The sequence below is a fragment of the Colletotrichum lupini genome, chromosome 10 (genome assembly GCF_023278565.1).
Source record: "Colletotrichum lupini chromosome 10, complete sequence".
Lineage (NCBI taxonomy): Eukaryota > Fungi > Ascomycota > Sordariomycetes > Glomerellales > Glomerellaceae > Colletotrichum > Colletotrichum lupini.
The window spans coordinates 3,954,021-3,971,838 of record NC_064673.1 but is presented as its reverse complement, the minus strand read 5'-3'; the positions used below and the strand labels follow the sequence as shown (position 1 = coordinate 3,971,838).

Genomic DNA, 17,818 nt, shown 5'->3' with positions numbered 1-17,818 from the left:
GGTGATGATGGTGATGGTGGGGTAAATGTGGGAGCTGGAGCTGGAGCTGGAGCTGAAGCTTGAGCTGTGGAGGCTTGGTTTGGGAGCGGGTGTATCGGAGGCTTTGGGAGGAAAGTAGCACAGGTGTGTGATGATGCCGTAAATTGGAAGGCTGTGACAATGTTTACTCTGGAGGAGAGAAGTTGAGGATCAGGTAAGGTAGGATGGTAGTAAGGTCAGGGCGAATGGAGTTGAGGTAAGGCCATGGCCTTGTCCCCGGCCAGTCAAGGCGAGGCAAGCCGCAAAGCAACAGCGCACGGTAAAGGTCACCGCTTCCCGTTGCCCCTCATTCTGCTCAGGTCGGGCTGGGTCTGGGAGTCTGGGTCTGCCTTCTTCCCAGCCAGTGCCAGCCAAAAATCGACGAGGCAGGGGGGGGGGGGGGGGCATTGGGGGGAAGCGTCACCGCGTCAGGGCCAGTTGGGGGACTGTGGGCGCTGTAAAGTGGGCTCTGATGGATTCAGGACCGGCCTTGACTGGACGGGACGAGAGACTTCATTGGTCGAAATATCTTTGGGTCTGGACCTGCATTGATTGGCCAACATCTGGAACAAGATGGAACTTCACACACGAAACCAGGCACAATCACCAAATCCCTCCTACCATCCTATGTATCTCCTCCCCTTGCAATTACGAAGTCAGAGCAAAGGCAACTGTGCTGACTGATGAGGCTGCTTTTCGATAGCTTTGATGAGGAAACAAAGATCAAAAGATCCAACCTCATTGAATGGAATCGCTGCCGCCCCTCGACGACTATCATGCCGTGCGACCTTACCGTACCACATTGCCCAAGCCAAGTACCTACCCCGGGCAGGAGAGCCAACCTGGAAGTAGCTGTGTAGGTACTTAGATACCCAGATACAAATACCTACCGCAGTAGGTTGCTATGCAGCTTTCTGCCCCTCCAAGTGTCTTCTGCAGCCAATCTCGATACGGGAATGAGAGGATAAGAGGAGAGCATCCATTCATATCAACCACGATCTTGCGCGTATCGGCTGGATGAGCGGTCTGGAGTGGTTCCTGATGAGGGGCACAATCGACAAGCTTCAGGAATCCGGTACTCCCCACTGCTCGAGACGGGAGACCGCGAATAAAGTACAGAATGAACACCCGCTTACTTCATCCCGCGCCCCTTTGCTTGAATACCTTGGCACTCAGGTAAGCACTCGCACTACCCAATGTGAGAATATCGTCTAGTAAGTCCGCGCTTGACAGGTGGCAGATGCTTCATGCGGGCCATCCATGAAAATGAGCTATCCGCACTACGTAGTGCGCCAGTGTTGAAGAGCTTTCTTGCTGGCAGCGGCATCGTTGCCGGAGGCCAGAGCTTCTCTTTAGTGGGTCTTTTCGCTGGTTTGCATTATTATGACCCAAGGGATTTATGCACAGAAGAGCAACGTGCATTTATGCAGTATCCACATAACGGCTTATGTAATGGGTACCAAGACTAAGCCGATCCCATCAGCATTCAGGCCATCTTAAAGAGCAGGAAACATCACCCATTTCCAAGTACCAGCTTGTCACGGTTGCGCAGTTCTAAATAGGTAGTTTCTGGCTGGTAAGCCATCCAAAATCCCAGCAACGAGAACGCCGTGTACCATATCAGCAAGCCTGGCACTGTCGTTGCTCTGGCAGCAGTGTCCTATTGTACTTGGTTCCTGGATCCGTCTTTCTTGCTGTTCAGCCTAGGCGAGATGAGGAACTCTAGAGGCTGACCATCGGCCTCATCTGTCTTAGGCACCTAGCGACAGAAAAGATGGACCTCCTATTGTGTCAACCAAACCAAGACTTCCATGAGCGAGCACTCTTCCCTTATCGATTAGACTGCAGCTGCTGCAGCTAATACTGTACTGTGTAGGTAGATACTGCAATGCACGAGATGGGGGGAACGTGGTCGAATGATGGGCTGAAGGCGGGATAGCTGCAGTTCGCCCGTTGCTAGGCACAATCGTAGCCGGGTAAGGGCCCCCCGCGCTGCTTGCTCTGGTGCTGCCGCCGCTTTCAATCTCGGTGCAAGGAAAGGATGTCGACCAAGTTGAAAGGGGGGATATCCATGCATGGCATGCTGGAGAAGTACGGACACAGTACGGAGTACTCAGTACTCCATACCTTGGTGAAATGGGAGAAGAGACACTGGACCCTCTCGAGCTTGAAGAACCTAGAATCCTGTGGCCTGTGGCTCGTTTGTCTCCGCTTGGCTGGAGACTGCGAACGGCGCCCAGGGTGTCCAAAGCTCTGCGCGTTCGCGACGAAAATTGTTGGGGACAGACCGGGGGGCAGACTGAAGAGCTTCTCTGAGGAAACGTGTGCTCAGTGGGACAGAAAACCTGAGTGTCAAAATCTCAACTTTCTCTCGGCTTGGCTTAAGAAGTGACATGGGTCACGCAACGGGTAAAGGCAAAGAAGGAAGGGACCGTCGCATCGATAATCTTCCTTCCCTCCTTCCTCAGGAGTCAGGGACTTTTCTTCCGACCTTGCGCAGCTGGCAGGATGTATCTATCCGTTCTAACTGCATTTCCGGGGAAAGCGCCGGAGGTGCTGGTCGTCAAATGCGGCAAGTGGCAGTCGCGATAGACAGGTACATCTCTTCCAGTGTTATAGTCTTGGGTAACAGAGGTATCCATCTATGTCGCATACTTCGTTCCAATAGTGCCTTTTACGTGCTCTTCGACCTTCAGGCTTCTCCCGCGTCAGGGTCACGCCGTCACGCTTCGCTTTCCGAACCCGCAGTTCCACCCCTCCCTCCAATCTTACCCAATGAGCAGGAGGACCCCCAAAGTTTGAGGTGAAGCTCTCTTTCTCTTACTGCTCTACTACTGCTGCTGCCACACGCTCCGGTGGACGAGACACGCTGCTGGAGACTCGAGTGGTGAGGTACCTACTGCTCCAATTTGCGCGCGCAAAAGTAGCCCAGCTTCAGGCTCTTCCCGTCCCGGGGCCGCCTCTCTTCCTTCCATTTCCTCCCCCGTCCTCTCCTCCTCACAAGTCACCACCACCACCTCTCTCTCTCTCTCTTATCCCGCGACTCGTCCCTCCCTCTTTCCTTCACACCACCACTACCACACCTCACTCTCTCACACACATTCCCTCCACATCTTCTTTCTTCCCCTCGATCCATCCTTTGAGACAGCTTTGCCCTTTGTGCCTGTGCCCTTATCGGGATCGCTGTTCCCATTGCCTACAATCAATTATAATCTTTTTTCTTCATCAACCGCATCGCCAACCCACCCCTGCACCCTTTTTTTTTTACGCGACAGACCCGTCACGTCACGTTGGCGCTCCGAGGATCCAACTCCATCGCCAGCTCCCGTCAGCCCCAACGAGTCTTCGGTAAGCGACACCTACCACAGACCTCACCATCATTCTCTTCTTTGCGCGCCATCTATGCGCTCCTACCTGCCCTCAAGCTGACGCGACGATTTAGTCCCTTCCTCCGATCGAGCCCATCGTCGACGCGACCTGGAAGACACCACTCCTCGATTGCCGCCAGCGCGCATCGCAAACTTCCTTTGAACGTACCCAATTTAATCGCCAATTTTACGCTCTCTGTCCCACACTTCCGAAATGCCTTCTGCTACAGCTCACGAGCGGCACCTGCCCGCAAAGCGCAACACCCTCATGACTGAGGATGTGCCCCGTTGTACGAACAATTGACTGCGCCTAGCACTTTGTGCTTGCTAACCAGACTCTAGACGATGACCTCGTAGCCCGTCGTCGACTCGGTCAGACTCAGCTGACGGCCAAGATGGTCAACCTGGCCGAAGGGGAAGGCGCTGCTCTCGGTGTATTCGACTATGCCCACCTCCGCGCTCCCTTGCCCAAGGGTATCGTCTCTGGCATCTTCAAGTCCAGCCCTAACAGCTACTTCTTGATGCGACGCAGCCACGACGGCTTTGTTTCTGCGACAGGAATGTTCAAGGCCACTTTCCCTTACGCCGAGGCCGCCGAAGAAGAGGCCGAACGCAAGTACATTAAGTCACTCGCTTCTACCAGCCCCGAGGAGACTGCCGGCAACGTCTGGATTCCTCCAGACCATGCATTGGCGCTGGCTGAGGAGTACGGCGTTGGGCCTTGGATCCGCGCCCTACTGGATCCCGCGACTATTGCCGTTTCCAACACCCCTGATAGCCCTCCTAAGAAGATCACGGCGCCCCCCAAGTACGAGCTTCTCAAGGCTCACCCTCAGCTTGCTCCTCCTACCCCGACTTCACTCCCTCGTAGCACTCGATCTCGCCGCTCAGCAAGCCCTACCAAGGCCGCCGCTGTCACGACACTCCCTAGACCTGTCCGATCGCCCAGAAAGCGCCGGGCCAAGGCCGACTCTGTTGAGCCTAGAGAATCTACGCCCACAATTGCCACTAAGCTGGAAGTCAACGGCGTTATTGAAGAGGACAAGGACGCCGAAGCGGAGATCAAGACCATTGTCAAGACTGTCGAGACGGAACCAGTGCTTGTATTCGAGGCTAGGGAAGAAGAGCCCAAGGCCAAGGTCATAGTTGACCAAGCTATCAAGACGGATGAGGACGGCAACGAGACTAAGCACACTGCCGTGTCACTAGAGCTTCCTCTGTTGAGCGCAGAGCCACCATCTGCCGAGGAGACTGCGCGTATGATTGCGGAGGCGAAGCAAATGGTCGAGGCGGCCGCCATCAAGTCAGAAGGCGTTGACAGTCCCAAGGCCAAGAGCAAGCGTGGAGCCGAAGAGATTTCAAAAGGAGACGATGAGGATGAGGAGAAGGAGGTCGTCGAGGAGCCGCGGTCGAAGAAGGCCAAGACCACCGAGGTGCAGGTCAAGAAGCTCCGCGTACGGAACCGGGCTTTGTTTGGTCTGAGTGCCGTGTCACTGGCCGTCGGGTATGTATCTCTGATTTGCTCATTGCCATCTGGGACTGAAATCGGCTAACAAAATTTGCAGCGCATTCTCGTACTTTGTTGGTTCTTTCTGAGACGTCGTTTGACGTGTCGGGAGCATTTCGGGGGGCTCTAGGTTGCAGTGAAGACGGTTGATACAGTCGTGGAATATCAGATATTCTGACTGCCTCAAGCCCGTTTTCCAGGCCGAGGACTCGGCGGCAGCCTTTCTATATCGTTTTATTGCCTTACTCATCATACCCAGATAGAGCCCGAGGGCACTCGGGCCAGCTTTCTTTTCACTCGTTGCTTGTGGAATATTGGGTGGGATCAAATAAGTGTACATTGAGATCGTCTCCACGGGCGATAGGGGGATACGCGGGAGGGCAAGGCCGTGGTTCAGGATTGAGGCAATTGTAGTTGATGTATTGTTTAGGTATTTCTCTGCTTTTTGGCGTCGAATGGGATACGGTGCATGCGTTGCAAGAGATGCTTCTTCGAGGCGCTATCGTCTTGACAATTATGTCGCTCGTAAGCAGTCAAGGGGTGTTATGTCGTTGACCCTAATGTAACTATCACGACTATGATACGTTTTGTGCTTGTGAAGCCAGCTACCCGGATGCTCCATTTCGCTCAAGCAGAGCCTCATCCGGTTTTTGTCCGAGTCACTCCACAACTTTCCTCAATGTAGTACCCGCCTACATAGCTTAGTGCATGGTATGATGCGAGGCTTGGGTTGTTGACTGGCTTGTATGTTACAAGTTGGCCGTACGAGGCCCTTGTCCCTAAGCTATCCCAGCCGCTGCTGGTAGAAAACAATGGCCCAACCGTCTATTACTCAGTCAGACGTCCCATTATTTCATGGAAGGCCCTTGGCGAAGAGTCAGTTCCTCGCCGAAATCTCCACCACTTATCCCTTCAGTCTCCATCGTCGTCTCAACTGTCTCCATCGGCAATGGAGATGATGTTTGTCAAACTGATGTCATTCGGTCCACATGCCACGGCATATAAGAAATCAGAAATTTCTCACGATGTCTGAAAAGCGGAAAGTAATTCTTCTCCTACTCACCTTTCTGTCGTGAGGGAAAGGCTAAGCTCGGATTTGACCTTTTCCCAAGCGACGTTAGTATATGCGTGCGCTCTCCCGGCACCATGCGGTATTCTTAGCATCATCTGCAAGGGGCGCGGAACCACTCTTTTCTTCTCCAATTCGTTCAGGGCCGCTCCCGCAGACGCACCAATGCATGGGTTGGGAGACAAAGGTCTCGGATGACGGGGGGAGGGGCCAAGGGCCAAGGTCCAAGGTCGCCCGCGTGCATCATTCGGGGTAGACACGAGCGGGCATGGCTAACACCGGCAATGGCCGGCTCCCCGGATAACCGTTGGCTTGCTCCCCCGCAGCGCGCAAGCGGGTGAAGTGGAAGTGGAAAGCTGGGGTTACGATCGGCTGGAGTGCCCGTCTCTCATCCAACTTTGAACAAGAGCATTGTACACTTACATCTTTCCGGTTTTGAGTGTGCTCTGTCTCCTTCTTTTCACTGTCACTCAAGTACCTGTTGCTTTTCCTCATCTGAAATTGGAATACATTTCACAAGATGCGGGCAGTTTCCACATTGCGAGCTCTGCCGAGACTCGTTCAACAACAGCGCGGCTTTGCGACGACGCACCGGCGGTTGGAGAGTTATGGCTTCATCGGCTTAGGACAAATGGTATGGCCCTCCTAAACTCAATGGCATTAAACCCCTCATGAAGCTGACCGTTCCATTTCAGGGTTACCAAATGGCCAAGAACCTTCAGTCCAAGTTGAGTCCCAAAGATGAGATTCGCATCTTTGACATCAATAAAGACGCCGTCTCCAACCTGGCAAAGGAGATGGACCAGTCTCAGGCCGGCGGCGCAAAGGTTGCTGTTGTTGACACTGCACGAGATGCGTCAATTGAAGCTGTAAGTTACCGTGTTTCGTTTTTCCATCTTTCAAGATGGCCCATCTGTGCTCGTATGATGCATTCTTAAAACTGTTTTGCCAACTATGAGGCGGCCTACATCCGTCCACTGAGTAAAGCAACTTCCTAAGTCTTCTGATCTCGAGAGCCTCATGCCGTATTTCTTCAAGCTCCAATTTCTGTACCAAGGGCATGAATACTCATACGACTCACCAGGACACCATCATCACCGTTCTCCCCGAACCATCCCACGTCAAAGCAGTCTACGCCTCCATCCTCAAAGACCTGCCCTCCCGCAAACGCACCTTTATAGACTGCTCCACCATCGACCCCTCCTCGTCCCGCGAGGTCGCCGCCTCGGTCTCGGCCTCAACCAGCAACCGGGGCACTTTCGTCGACGCCCCAATGTCCGGCGGCGTCGTCGGTGCCACGGCCGGCACGCTCACCTTCATGCTCGGCTGCGACGCAACGCATCTTCCCACCGTGGAGCCGACGCTCCTGCGTATGGGCAGGCGCGTGTTGCACTGCGGACCGCAGGGGACGGGGCTCTCGGCGAAACTGGCGAATAATTACCTACTGGCCATTAACAACATCGCCACGGCTGAGGCGATGAACCTGGGCATGAAGTGGGGGTTGGATCCCAAGGTTCTCGCGGGCGTGATCAACGTTAGTACGGGCAAGTGCTGGCCTAGCGAGGTGAATAACCCCGTCAAGGGCGTCGTCGAGGGGAGTCCCGCGGGACGGGATTATAAGGGCGGGTTCGGGATCGGGCTGATGCGCAAAGATCTTGGGTTGGCCGTCGTTGCTGCGCGGGAGGCTGGTGCCAAGTTGGAGTTGGCGGGCAAGGCAACCGAGGTGTATGCTTCTGCTGAGACCGAGGAAGGGTGCAAAGGGCGGGACTTTTCCGTCGTTTATCGGTACTTGGGAGGCAAGGAGTGAAAAACAGTCATCCGTCGAGCTAGGATGTTAGATTTCTAGGGCCTTTGGGAAACCTACACTTACCAGAACTATGAAACCATTCATCGATAGATGTCAGACCACCCCGCAGTTGAAGGTCCTGGGATTAGCCGTTTGTTCTTTCTGGTACCTGCCAGTGCCTTTGTCTCTGCCCTCCACCACTTCTCTCTCACTTCAGCCTCTTTCTCCCCAAGATGGTCTACGCACAAGTCGCATCGAATCGCCTTTGGCTTAGGACGACGGTGTTGTGGCTCGATGAGAGTGTAGCCCAACGCTGTTTTCAAGACTTCAAACTCGAGTCCCGAATGATTGAGTGCCGGATCGGCAGCGGACGGTTCAGGAACCGTGTCGTAGAGGACGCCGCAGTGTTGGCGGTTCTTGCTGTTCAGGATGACAGCGGAACAATGCTCGAGGACTCGGCGACGTGGTTTTCCTAGACGGGTGTTGCAGATGCTGCACATGTAGTGGATTACGTCTGCGACACACATTGTGAGCAAAGTTGTCATGGGAATTACTTACAAAGACTGCTTTCCTATCTCATACAAGATGTATGGCTGTTGGAGGATATTTTAGATGAGGTTACCGACAGTTTTCCGTGGAAAATCTAAGGGAAAACACCTAGCTTATATGTAGAAGTCAAGTCACTGTCTAGGTGTGGCCCGTGAATATTGTAGAGGGGACTTTCTAAATATTGAACAAACGTTATTTCTTAAACAATAAACAACCAATTCTTTGTCGATCCGCTGGTAGACAGATCTTGCAGACTTGGTTTGTCGACATGAACATACTCGACAAAGCTCACAGAAAGGCAGAGCCGAAATTCACTGAATATTATGTCAAGTTCTTTGACAAATTGCAAATCCACAGTCTAAGAGGTTTCGAAAAAAGATCTAGCGCCTTTGCGCCGATGCCCAATTGACCTGACTGTCTGTCGAGAACAGTGTTTCCATGATACCTTCTTCATCCGTCTAATACCATCTTCTTGATTCTAACATCCTTCTTTCGAATCTTCATGCGGACTCGCGCCCAGACTCGATCTTGGTATTTTCTGGTGTTGATGTTGTTGTCGTCTCCGACTTCTCTCCGACAGATGCCTTGCGAGCGTTCGCCATTTGCGGGAAGAATAAACCCGGGTGGAAGGCTGTAAGCATCGTGACGCAGATCAAGACCAGGCCGCCGTCGAGGATCATGAAGGAAACCTCGTCCTGCATAATATGGTTGCCCCATCCACCGGCCATCTCGGCAACACTGTAACAAGATCAGTCAACCCTTGTCCTCTGTTGTTTTTGTGGTATACCAGCCCAACTTACCGGTAAATGCAACGAATCATAACACAAGCATACGCCACCGTAACAGCGTAGATAAAGGACCTGAACCTCTTGGCATGGTACAGCGAGACATCGCCGGCGCTGGTATCGGCCCCGTGCGCCCACTTCCTCACGCGGATCCAGTAGTCCGCACCAGTGATCCCAAACAGCATCAACACGACGACCTGCAGCACAATACCCGCAATGATGGCCTGGTTGCCCCCGTCTAGCAGCTTCTTATTCGTCTGGCCCGCCGCAGCAGCCAAGCCGCCACCGATAGCCTGGATGATGAGGCAGGTGAGGTCGGCGGGGAGGAAGATGAGCGGGTACAGACGAGGGCGGACGCGCGAGAGGGATGGGTTGAGGTTGGCGGAGACGTGTTTTAAGGTCAAATAGATTCCTGCGCAGATGAAGGTCGGACCGAGGATGATGGTGCAGATTTGCATCTGGAAAGCGTCCTTGTTCCAGGGGTTCTCGTGGAGGAGGGTGCGGCCGACGTAGCCTGGAGTTATGTCAGTTGTTAGAAAGGGGGATTCTTGGTGGTGCTTGCGGGTCTAGGAGCACGGAGGCATGGTTCATCCAGTTGTAAGTTGGGATGATGGGTTCGTGTGTGAGGAATGGCAAGACAGGAAGGGAACTCCATACCAACTGTCTCGAGGACACAGCCGCCCGTCACAAGAGCCATGAACGTCCATGTGCGCTTCCATGTTCCAATGGTTGCCGACACGAGCACGATCAAACCGAAAGCGACGGCGAAGAAGATGTTGGCGCCGAAGTTGGGGTAGTAGGACAAGACTGTCATCTCGACGGGGCAAAGCTGTGAGACTTCGGTACACTCGCGGAAAGGCCGCCGTGTCGTGGTGTCGTTGGCCGACATGATGGTCGATTTGGATGTGCTGCTGAGTAAAGTCGTCTGGCTTCGTTGAGGCTCGGGATGTACACGAATCTTCCCAAGGTGCCCGAAGTCACCAGAGCGATCGATCGCAAGTTTGAGTGGATGGTATATTGTCCGAGTCCTCGTTTCTTTCCTCTCGCTTGGTATCTGTTATTGTTGCCACGAGCCTGAAGAGGCAATGGTTCTGTCGAAAATGCCTTGGAAGAAATAAAAAGACTTGGACTGAACCAAGATGTAGATGCCGAATAGAAATGACAGTAAGAAACGCAGCCGAGGTTTGTCATCTACATATATGGATGCGAAACATATGAGCTTCAGCTACAACATGGACAGCAGCCTCTGCCTCTTTAGTATCTGCGTACTGACAGGCAGACAGACCACCATCTCAGGGTCCAGAAATCCATGACAACCCTCTCCTCAGTTTTCTCTGCCATATGACTGGTCAGCGTATAGGTTAGTAACACGAAAACCGAGCAAAACGAGAGAAACGAGATGGCATCTTCTGCGAAAAGAGCGACAAGGGTTGGCAGCAAACGGTGACGCTAAGGACAGAGCCAAGATCTTCGTCTTCTACCCGAGGACCCGCTCGCCCGCTCGAATTGGAAACCAGTGCGCCTGCCGCTTACGGAGTTTGTGTGTGTGTGAGGGGTGACCATTGGATGTTGGTTGTCTCTCTGTTGGGCCCTCGGACGTTCTGTGACATGGTGGATCTTATCAGGACTTAAGACTTCACAAGTAGGAATTGATAAAGTGATTCGAGATCAAGTTGCGGATCCCCAGTGCAGTCAACAACCTTTGTCCCGAACACTATATGTAAGAGACAACAGACAGAGTCAAGAGGAGAGACAGTTGAGGCAACAAACGGGGGAGACTCCGAAAGACGGTACGGAGACCAACGCCCGAATCTTAGCATCAATCTAGCGCCTTGGCTCGGGTCTGCACCGAATCCACCCATCGGGGTGTTTCCTATCCGAATAACACGGGGTAAGCGATGCTGACAGAATGCCACCCGAACACCTAACCGAGATATCGACAAGGATCACTCGAGCTTCTCCCGAGTCCCGCTAGAAACACCGGCGGGTTAGAGGCCTAGGAGGATCCGAAAGGCGATGGCTCGGGTCTCTCGGTTCGCTTGTATGATAGGTAGGTATGCCTGCCGCTCGCGTGGTAACCATCGAGACTACTATAAACGTATTCGTGTGTGCAACTGCGACCCAGCACCCGTAGTACTGGACCCAGACAGTCGGGGCAACCAATCTCTCCGAAGCTTAGGAGGAATGCTGTCATGCCAGTCAAGAAAACCACCCGTTGCCCATTCCGCTAATCTGTCGCCGAGTTCTGCCCTATAAGACCGGTTGCTCTGGGATGCGATACCTTCAAGTTAGTAGTCTTCTGTTTTCTCCGCGAACGGGTTCATGCATTTGGCCCAGCCTGCCGCAAAACTACGCGTTTGATGACTGTCACGATAGAAACTTTGCGCCCAAGTGCCAGAATGTATGTTATTTAATTATATGCTTCAGGTCGACGAGAGCAGCTTCTGGCTACCGGTTCGCACGCGACGACGTGCATGTCAATCGCTGTCGTCGTCGCTGCTCTCGTCCTCTTCGTCTTCCTCGTCTTCGTCATCATCCTCGTCTTCTTCATCCTCATCGTCTGTTTCTTCCTCCTCTTCCTCGTCGTCCTCATCATCCTCTTCCTCCTCCATGTGGAAGGCCGCCTGTTGCTCCTCTTTCTCTTCCTCGGCAAGCCAGTCATCGAGCGTCTTGACACCAACACCGCTTGCAGCACCGGCACCCACAACGGCACCGAGACCGTTGGTCCTCGTTGGCGCCGCCCTGACTACGCTGTCGAGCATTTGACTTGCCGGCACGTTTTTATCCTCACCGTAGCTCGATGTTGCTTCTGTCTCTCGTAATCTCCTGTCGGGTTCTGAGCCCTCCGCAACCCATTCGGGAAGAGCATCGTAACCACGTAACCCGTGAATGCCACCTCCACCGGCCAACACAAGCGTTGACGAGCCGAGCATGAAGCCCTTGCGTGTCTCTGATGGACTGGGAGCTTGGGGCGCGGGCTTCGGTGCCAACAACATTAACGTGGCTAGTTGGGGCACGGAAAGGAGGGCTCGGTACATCCGGGCTCGGTCGCGGAGGTCGTACGATGTGTCGTAGCGGACCAGTAATAGCGCATAATCCCAGAGTTTCGCCACGGGGTGGTCGTCCTGGACTGGTACGGGCGCATCGTCTTCGCCCTTGTTCTCGTTTTGTCGGTTTATGTGATGTAGGTAGACCTTGGCAGCGAGAAGAAGGATCTGTCCCTTGGCTACCTCTGCTTCACTCGCGAAATCCTTGAGAAGAATCCGCATCACATCTGCGGCAATATTGTCTTCGCCTTCAAGGCCCGAGAACTCCCCCACAAGCCAAATGATGGTTGCCCTTGCATGAGGGTCTGTTGCCGAGTCTAGGTTCTTCGCCAAACGAACAACTGTGCCTACATGCCCCTGGGGATCTTGCTGGATCAGGTGCCGAATCACCGTCAGAGATTCCGCTGCCAAGGTTCCATCAAGACTCGTGATCTGTCCGAGTAGTAAACGAAGACACCTGGGAGCCGCAGATGAGTCCGTCTGGGCGCACCGTCCAATAGCGCGTACTGCTTCTCTTACCAGCGCTTTGTTCGTTGAGCCGGAAAAGTGCTCGAGTTCGTTCAGAATGAGGCTCTTGATGTGTGGCGGTGCGTGAGGGAAGATGAGTGTCAGAATTTCCAGTTTCAGCTCCCATACTTGCGCAGGGTCCGTAGCTCTGACAAGGAAGTGGCTGGCATATTTGACAAAGTCGGTTGGCCTCGTCAGGCACACCGAGACAATGTTGTAGAGGGCGACTTGCTGAATGTCTTGTGGCCCCCTGAGGAGCGCAACGAGTGGGCCAATCGCTGTCTTGACGTATTCCGGCGTGCCAATATCGACGTAACATCTCGTAACCGCGATGACCACAGCTGAATTGCGGCTCTGTAGCAACGGTTTGATACCGTTGAGGAGCAAGGCGAGATCTGGGTCCACGACGGCAACCTCTTGCTCCTCGCCTCCAGTCTGCGATGTTTCTCCATAAAAGTCGCCCAAGTTGGCAGCCTTTTCCTGACTTTTAACGCTGCGTGTCCGCCTGGGAAAGCATTTCCTTGCGTAATATGTCATCATTCTCAGCGTCGCCAGCTGACTCCACTCGTCCATGTCTACGACCTTTTTGACCAACGCCCGGTACTGGGGATGTATGAGATCGATTCGATCGGGACATATCTCGAGGAAGGCCGAAACTGCCGCACCGGCGACAAAGTACTGCTTGTCGCCAAGGAGCGCAGTTAGGTATTCGAGGAGTTGCGGCAACTGTGTGGGATCGAGGCGGTAGCATTTGGGGATGGAGAGGGCGGCAGCTCGGCGTACGTAGGGACTCATATCTGCCACACCCTTCTTGATTGCGAGAGATACGATCTGACTGATTACTGGGACTCGGATGCCAGACATTGTCTTGAGAGCAAGGGCGCGGACTTGGGGGTTCGTATCGGAGAGGGATTTCTGAATGGTGTTGATGGAGAGCAGAGCCAGATCGGGTTCTTGTTCGGCATGATGAATGAGGTAGATATAGACAAGCTTCTTGATTTCGATGTTCGGCGAGGCGACATTCTTGACAACAGAGGAGAAGAAGGGTAACGTCTTTTGGCCGCGGTACATCATCTATGCAGAACGGGTCGATTAGCCAAGGCAGGGACGGGTAGGCTGGCTAGGAAGAGCGCGATGCCTACCGAGAGGACGCGGCGCAGGCCGTCGAGCACCTCGCGCTCATTTCGACTGTCCAGTAGCTTCTTAATCTGTGTACGGTCGAGAGGGCGGCCGGTGCTGCGGGAGCTGCGCGTGGCTGAGGCGGCATCGAGGGTGAGCTCTCGGGCTGGGACGAGGTAAACGTTAGCGAGGGGACATGACGACAGGAGCAAGAAACGTACCGCTCTCGAGCAGGCTGGATATCCGCGCAATGGACTCCATGGCGGGCGAAAGGCCTGTCGGGCTGAAGAAGTCGGGCGGATTTTGGTCTCCGAAGCCTTGGAGATATCGGGTCGTTGTGGCAGGGAGAGAAATGACGTCTCATCGGGTGCTCGAGAGGCTGACTGAGCTAGGTGGCCGTCGAGGGACAGAGGCCGGGGCGGTTGAGGTACCTTTAGCTGCTGTATCTGCAGAGGGCGGGGCTCGATAGGTAAGGTAGCCCCACCATGGCGGACGATTCCTGCCCCACACCGATCCGCTGCTCACTCACTTCCCTTTAAGGTTGGAAACTTGTCTTGGTCTCTGGTGAGTATCTGGCGATTGATTGACAAGTTGAATTGTATTCTCAGTGTAAGTCCGATCCTCGATAGGCTTGGAGGAAACACATCCAGGGTTTTTGAAACGTCCATTAGTATAGTAGCTTTTGGGTGTCTTCCTGGGGAGCGAGAAACAAGATACTTTGGTTATTGAGTCCCTAGAGAGGCTTAATCCCAATCTCTTAGACTCTTTCCCTCAGTCATAAGATTGCAATTTCAAGAAGAGGTATCGATAGATGCGGGTAGAAGGACCCGAGGGAGTTTGAATGAGCTCTCATAGGAAGCAGAATTATCGAACTGCTCTCGATTGCAAAGTATCCTGACCAGTGATTTCTAACGCCTATATTTAAGTACTCTATAAAGCCTAATAGTGAATTTGCAGTAAAGTTGAAGTTAGAACAGAAGAAGAGTGATACATCTATACCTAATCTCCACAGCCATATTGCGTGTCGTAGGCCATTTGATCCAACTTCTAGTCAAACATGCCCAAGCCTGGTTCTGAACCTGACAGCAGAAATGTGACTCCAAGAGATAAACATGATGCCGTTCACTGCCAGGTTTGACTCTCAGATTGTAGACAGCTCATGAAAGACAATCTCAAATTGTTTACTATGATCCTTGAGAGGAAGACGAAGCATGGCCTAGGTTCATGGGAAGGGCCCGTCTGTAGCCCATGTGATGAGATGACCAAGAGCATCCAACGGAAGCGAGCATTACGAGACGTCAGCATTTTAGAGTGTCAATAAGAGGGAATGAAAGCCCAAATAATTTGATGAAAGAAATGGTGATATGGTGCTATCACTAATACGACCACTTGGAGCAGTAGTCATAGATCGAGTCTCTCACAGAAAGGTGGCTAAAGTGGGTCCCTCGACCCGGCGCACTCATTGGCTTTAATCGTACTCTTCCTTCATCCCACTTCTACCTCGTCAAGGACTGATCTAATGAGAGAAACCCCCCAAACCAAAACAACAATACTTTCGAGGTTCTAAGAGTATAACTTAGCAAGAAGCAACATATTGTTCTCAGAATCTTTACCAATGAACCCGACAGTGCTCTCGCCTGCCTCACCAGCAGAGCTGCTTCATTACATCGTCACATTCCAGCCCTATCCAACGACACTCCTCATTTGCTATCAACGACAGGACTTCATCTCAGCTCTCGTCTCTGACAGCCGCAAAAACATCTCTCAACATAATCATGAGCAGTCCGAAGACCTGCCTCCACTACCTCTCCTCTCGGCAACACTCCTCCAGACCGCAATTGCCCGTCACATCCGCGTCCTCTTCATCCCCAGCGTAACACATCTACGTGCCTTCTTGTCCGCCTTTGGCACTTCAGACTCCCTGATACCACCTCCACCAAACCACCCATCGTCAAATTCGAAGAGTCGCCCGCCTTTGCTCCTGGTATACGGGTTTCTCGATCTCCACCGCGATAGCAGCGAGTGGAGCGCGCAAGGCCTCAGTAGCTCGGCCGCGGTGCTCATCGAGGCAGCTCGCCGGGCCGACACCAAATTCAAACCCGTCATCGTTGAGCGTAGAGGCGCAGGAGGGCATGAAGACTTTACGTCACTGCTGCGGGATGATGCGCCGGTTTTGAGCGGGAGTTCAAGGAGGAGCGAGGGCGTCTGGATGGGGAGAACTGTCGAGGTGAGACGAGTATTGGGCCGCTGGTTTCGTTTCCAGACTGGCCGCTGGGATCTTTAGGACTTGGCTTGCACAGAACCTCGACCGAGGCAACGATATGGGTCGAAAGAGATCGAAAGCTTCATTGTATCGATACGTTGGGCACGACCATGTAACACCCAGGTCTTTGCCCCTCTCCAACATCTACAGAACCCAAACCTGCCTCGAACGCCAAACCCATGGTATCCTTATAACTCATTTCATCGTGGCAAAGTGACAGATAACCGACCCAAAACAATGATAATCTAGAGAGCCTGCTCCATCTCGGTAATGTATAGCTTGATGTGAGAGTCCATCTTGAGGAACTCATCGTAAGCACTGTGAATCTCGTTTTCAATGTTCTCCTTGAGGTCCAACATCTATTTTTCTTTTGTTAGCATCCAGTCCCATATCAGAAGATCAAGGGTAAATGTACCTTTTTCTCAGTTTGCTCAATGCGAACACGGCGCCTCTCAATATCCTTGCCCTTGTCCGTCCTCTCCTCGGTGAGCTTACGGTGAACAGCACGAAGCTCCTCCATCTTCTCCTTGGCGTCCTGGGCCTTGGCAGAACTTTGCTCGCGGAGCTTCTCGGTACGCTCGTTCCACTTGAGCAATTGCCGCTGCAGCAATGCCTCCGTACGCTCGACTTCTCGCACGTTGTTACCGCGCTCCGATAGTGCATCGCGTTGCTTGACATTCTTCAGGTTCTCGTCCTCCTCCTTGGCCAGCTCGGTGCCAATTTCGTCCAACACCTTGATGCATGATGCTACGTCCGTAGAGACCACCGAGAAGGAATCGGCTGATGTCTGGAGTGCGCGCGAGCGGCGATCGAGGGCCTCGATGTGCGATTTTTCGCTGTTAAGCGCGTTGCTTAGCTCTGTCAGGGTCGCCTGCAGCGCCGAAGGACTCTGCATGACGTAGGGCCGAAGCTTTGCGCTCTCTTGTTTAGCGGTAAGCTTTTGTGCTGTCCTCTCCTCCAGCGCTGTCGTGAGCTCAGTCTTCTTGACCTTTGCGTCTTCAAGACGAGCGGCCACGCGCTCCTGGTTACGCCGCAGCTCCAGCAGCCGCTGCTTGAGTTCCTCGTTGCGGGTCGTCTTCTCGCGCACCTGTGCCTCCATTGCCTTGCGGTTGCGCTTCATGTCGACAAGACGCGACTCCATGTCCTGATTCTCCGAGTACAGGCTCTCTATGCGGGATTTCGTCGTTTCGGCCTTGTTGAAGTGCTCGTCAATGACGCTTGTCTGAGATTCGCGGAAGCGCACAAAGTTGATCAGGTAACTAAAGATTTTGACAAGACGGTCGTGCGTGGGCTTGTAGAGGTCGTTGAAGCTGAAGTCCTGGATGCCGCACTCTGCTAGAAGACCTCGCAGAGAAACGTAGAAGCCCATCAAGTTGCGGGTGTCGGGGGGCACGATGTCGGAGTATTCGCCGCAGATGTCCTCAGCAGCAGCACGCATGGCGGGCTCGACGGTCTCGCGGGTCGCATTGAGGAGCAATTCGGCAAACCATTCGAAAATCATCTGCACCTGCAATGGGTTCGGCTTCTGGAGGTCGGCAACGTTGAAGGGGATTCCGATGTCTGTTATGCAGCCGACAATCTCCTTGTCCGGCAGGCGCATGAACGCGTCGGCTTCATCTTCTTTCTTGCGGGTATTGCGCGACTGTGTCTGTGTCGCGGGAATGATGCTCATCCGCGGATTGTACGACATATTGGTGATTCGTTTGGGCTCCTTGGAGCGGTGAGATATACTGGCTGGTCGAGCTTGGATGCGATGTGACAAGACGAAGGTCAATTCGAATCCGTAGGTGTGTCTGTAGA

The 17,818-nt window shown here is 53.4% G+C and overlaps 6 protein-coding genes across 6 annotated transcripts; 2 read left to right on the top strand and 4 right to left on the bottom strand.

Moving 5' to 3' along the window:
* Nucleotides 1-2,585: 2,585 nt before the first annotated feature.
* On the top strand, nt 2,586-7,769 carry CLUP02_18321 (KilA-N domain-containing protein; the record flags this gene model as incomplete). The annotated part of the gene is made up of 16 exons (XM_049297223.1): nt 2,586-2,821; nt 2,883-3,183; nt 3,294-3,551; nt 3,625-3,676; nt 3,729-4,890; nt 4,952-4,967; nt 5,049-5,084; nt 5,153-5,227; nt 5,308-5,418; nt 5,499-5,545; nt 5,617-5,920; nt 6,106-6,299; nt 6,370-6,401; nt 6,493-6,596; nt 6,658-6,818; nt 6,950-7,769. 16 exons carry the CDS (start codon nt 2,586-2,588, stop codon nt 7,767-7,769), a joined length of 3,909 nt encoding a protein of 1,302 aa, XP_049138447.1.
* Nucleotides 7,770-7,849: 80 nt separating this feature from the next.
* On the bottom strand, nt 7,850-8,275 carry CLUP02_18320 (uncharacterized protein; the record flags this gene model as incomplete). The annotated part of the gene is made up of 1 exon (XM_049297222.1): nt 7,850-8,275. One exon carries the CDS (start codon nt 8,273-8,275, stop codon nt 7,850-7,852), a length of 426 nt encoding a protein of 141 aa, XP_049138446.1.
* Nucleotides 8,276-8,797: 522 nt separating this feature from the next.
* CLUP02_18319 (RTA1 like protein) lies at nt 8,798-10,944 on the bottom strand (the record flags this gene model as incomplete). The annotated part of the gene is made up of 9 exons (XM_049297221.1): nt 8,798-9,035; nt 9,098-9,596; nt 9,659-9,993; nt 10,064-10,156; nt 10,213-10,307; nt 10,364-10,416; nt 10,479-10,582; nt 10,643-10,683; nt 10,723-10,944. 9 exons carry the CDS (start codon nt 10,942-10,944, stop codon nt 8,798-8,800), a joined length of 1,680 nt encoding a protein of 559 aa, XP_049138445.1.
* Nucleotides 10,945-11,559: 615 nt separating this feature from the next.
* Nucleotides 11,560-14,016, bottom strand: CLUP02_18318 (uncharacterized protein; the record flags this gene model as incomplete). Its single annotated transcript, XM_049297220.1, has 3 exons — nt 11,560-13,710; nt 13,779-13,921; nt 13,977-14,016. 3 exons carry the CDS (start codon nt 14,014-14,016, stop codon nt 11,560-11,562), a joined length of 2,334 nt encoding a protein of 777 aa, XP_049138444.1.
* A 1,354-nt stretch (nt 14,017-15,370) lies between these two features.
* Nucleotides 15,371-16,039, top strand: CLUP02_18317 (uncharacterized protein; the record flags this gene model as incomplete). Its single annotated transcript, XM_049297219.1, has 1 exon — nt 15,371-16,039. One exon carries the CDS (start codon nt 15,371-15,373, stop codon nt 16,037-16,039), a length of 669 nt encoding a protein of 222 aa, XP_049138443.1.
* Nucleotides 16,040-16,263: 224 nt separating this feature from the next.
* Nucleotides 16,264-17,708, bottom strand: CLUP02_18316 (Nuf2 family protein; the record flags this gene model as incomplete). Its single annotated transcript, XM_049297218.1, has 2 exons — nt 16,264-16,377; nt 16,434-17,708. The coding sequence occupies 2 exons, from the start codon at nt 17,706-17,708 to the stop codon at nt 16,264-16,266; spliced, it is 1,389 nt and encodes a 462-aa protein (XP_049138442.1).
* Nucleotides 17,709-17,818: the final 110 nt, after the last annotated feature.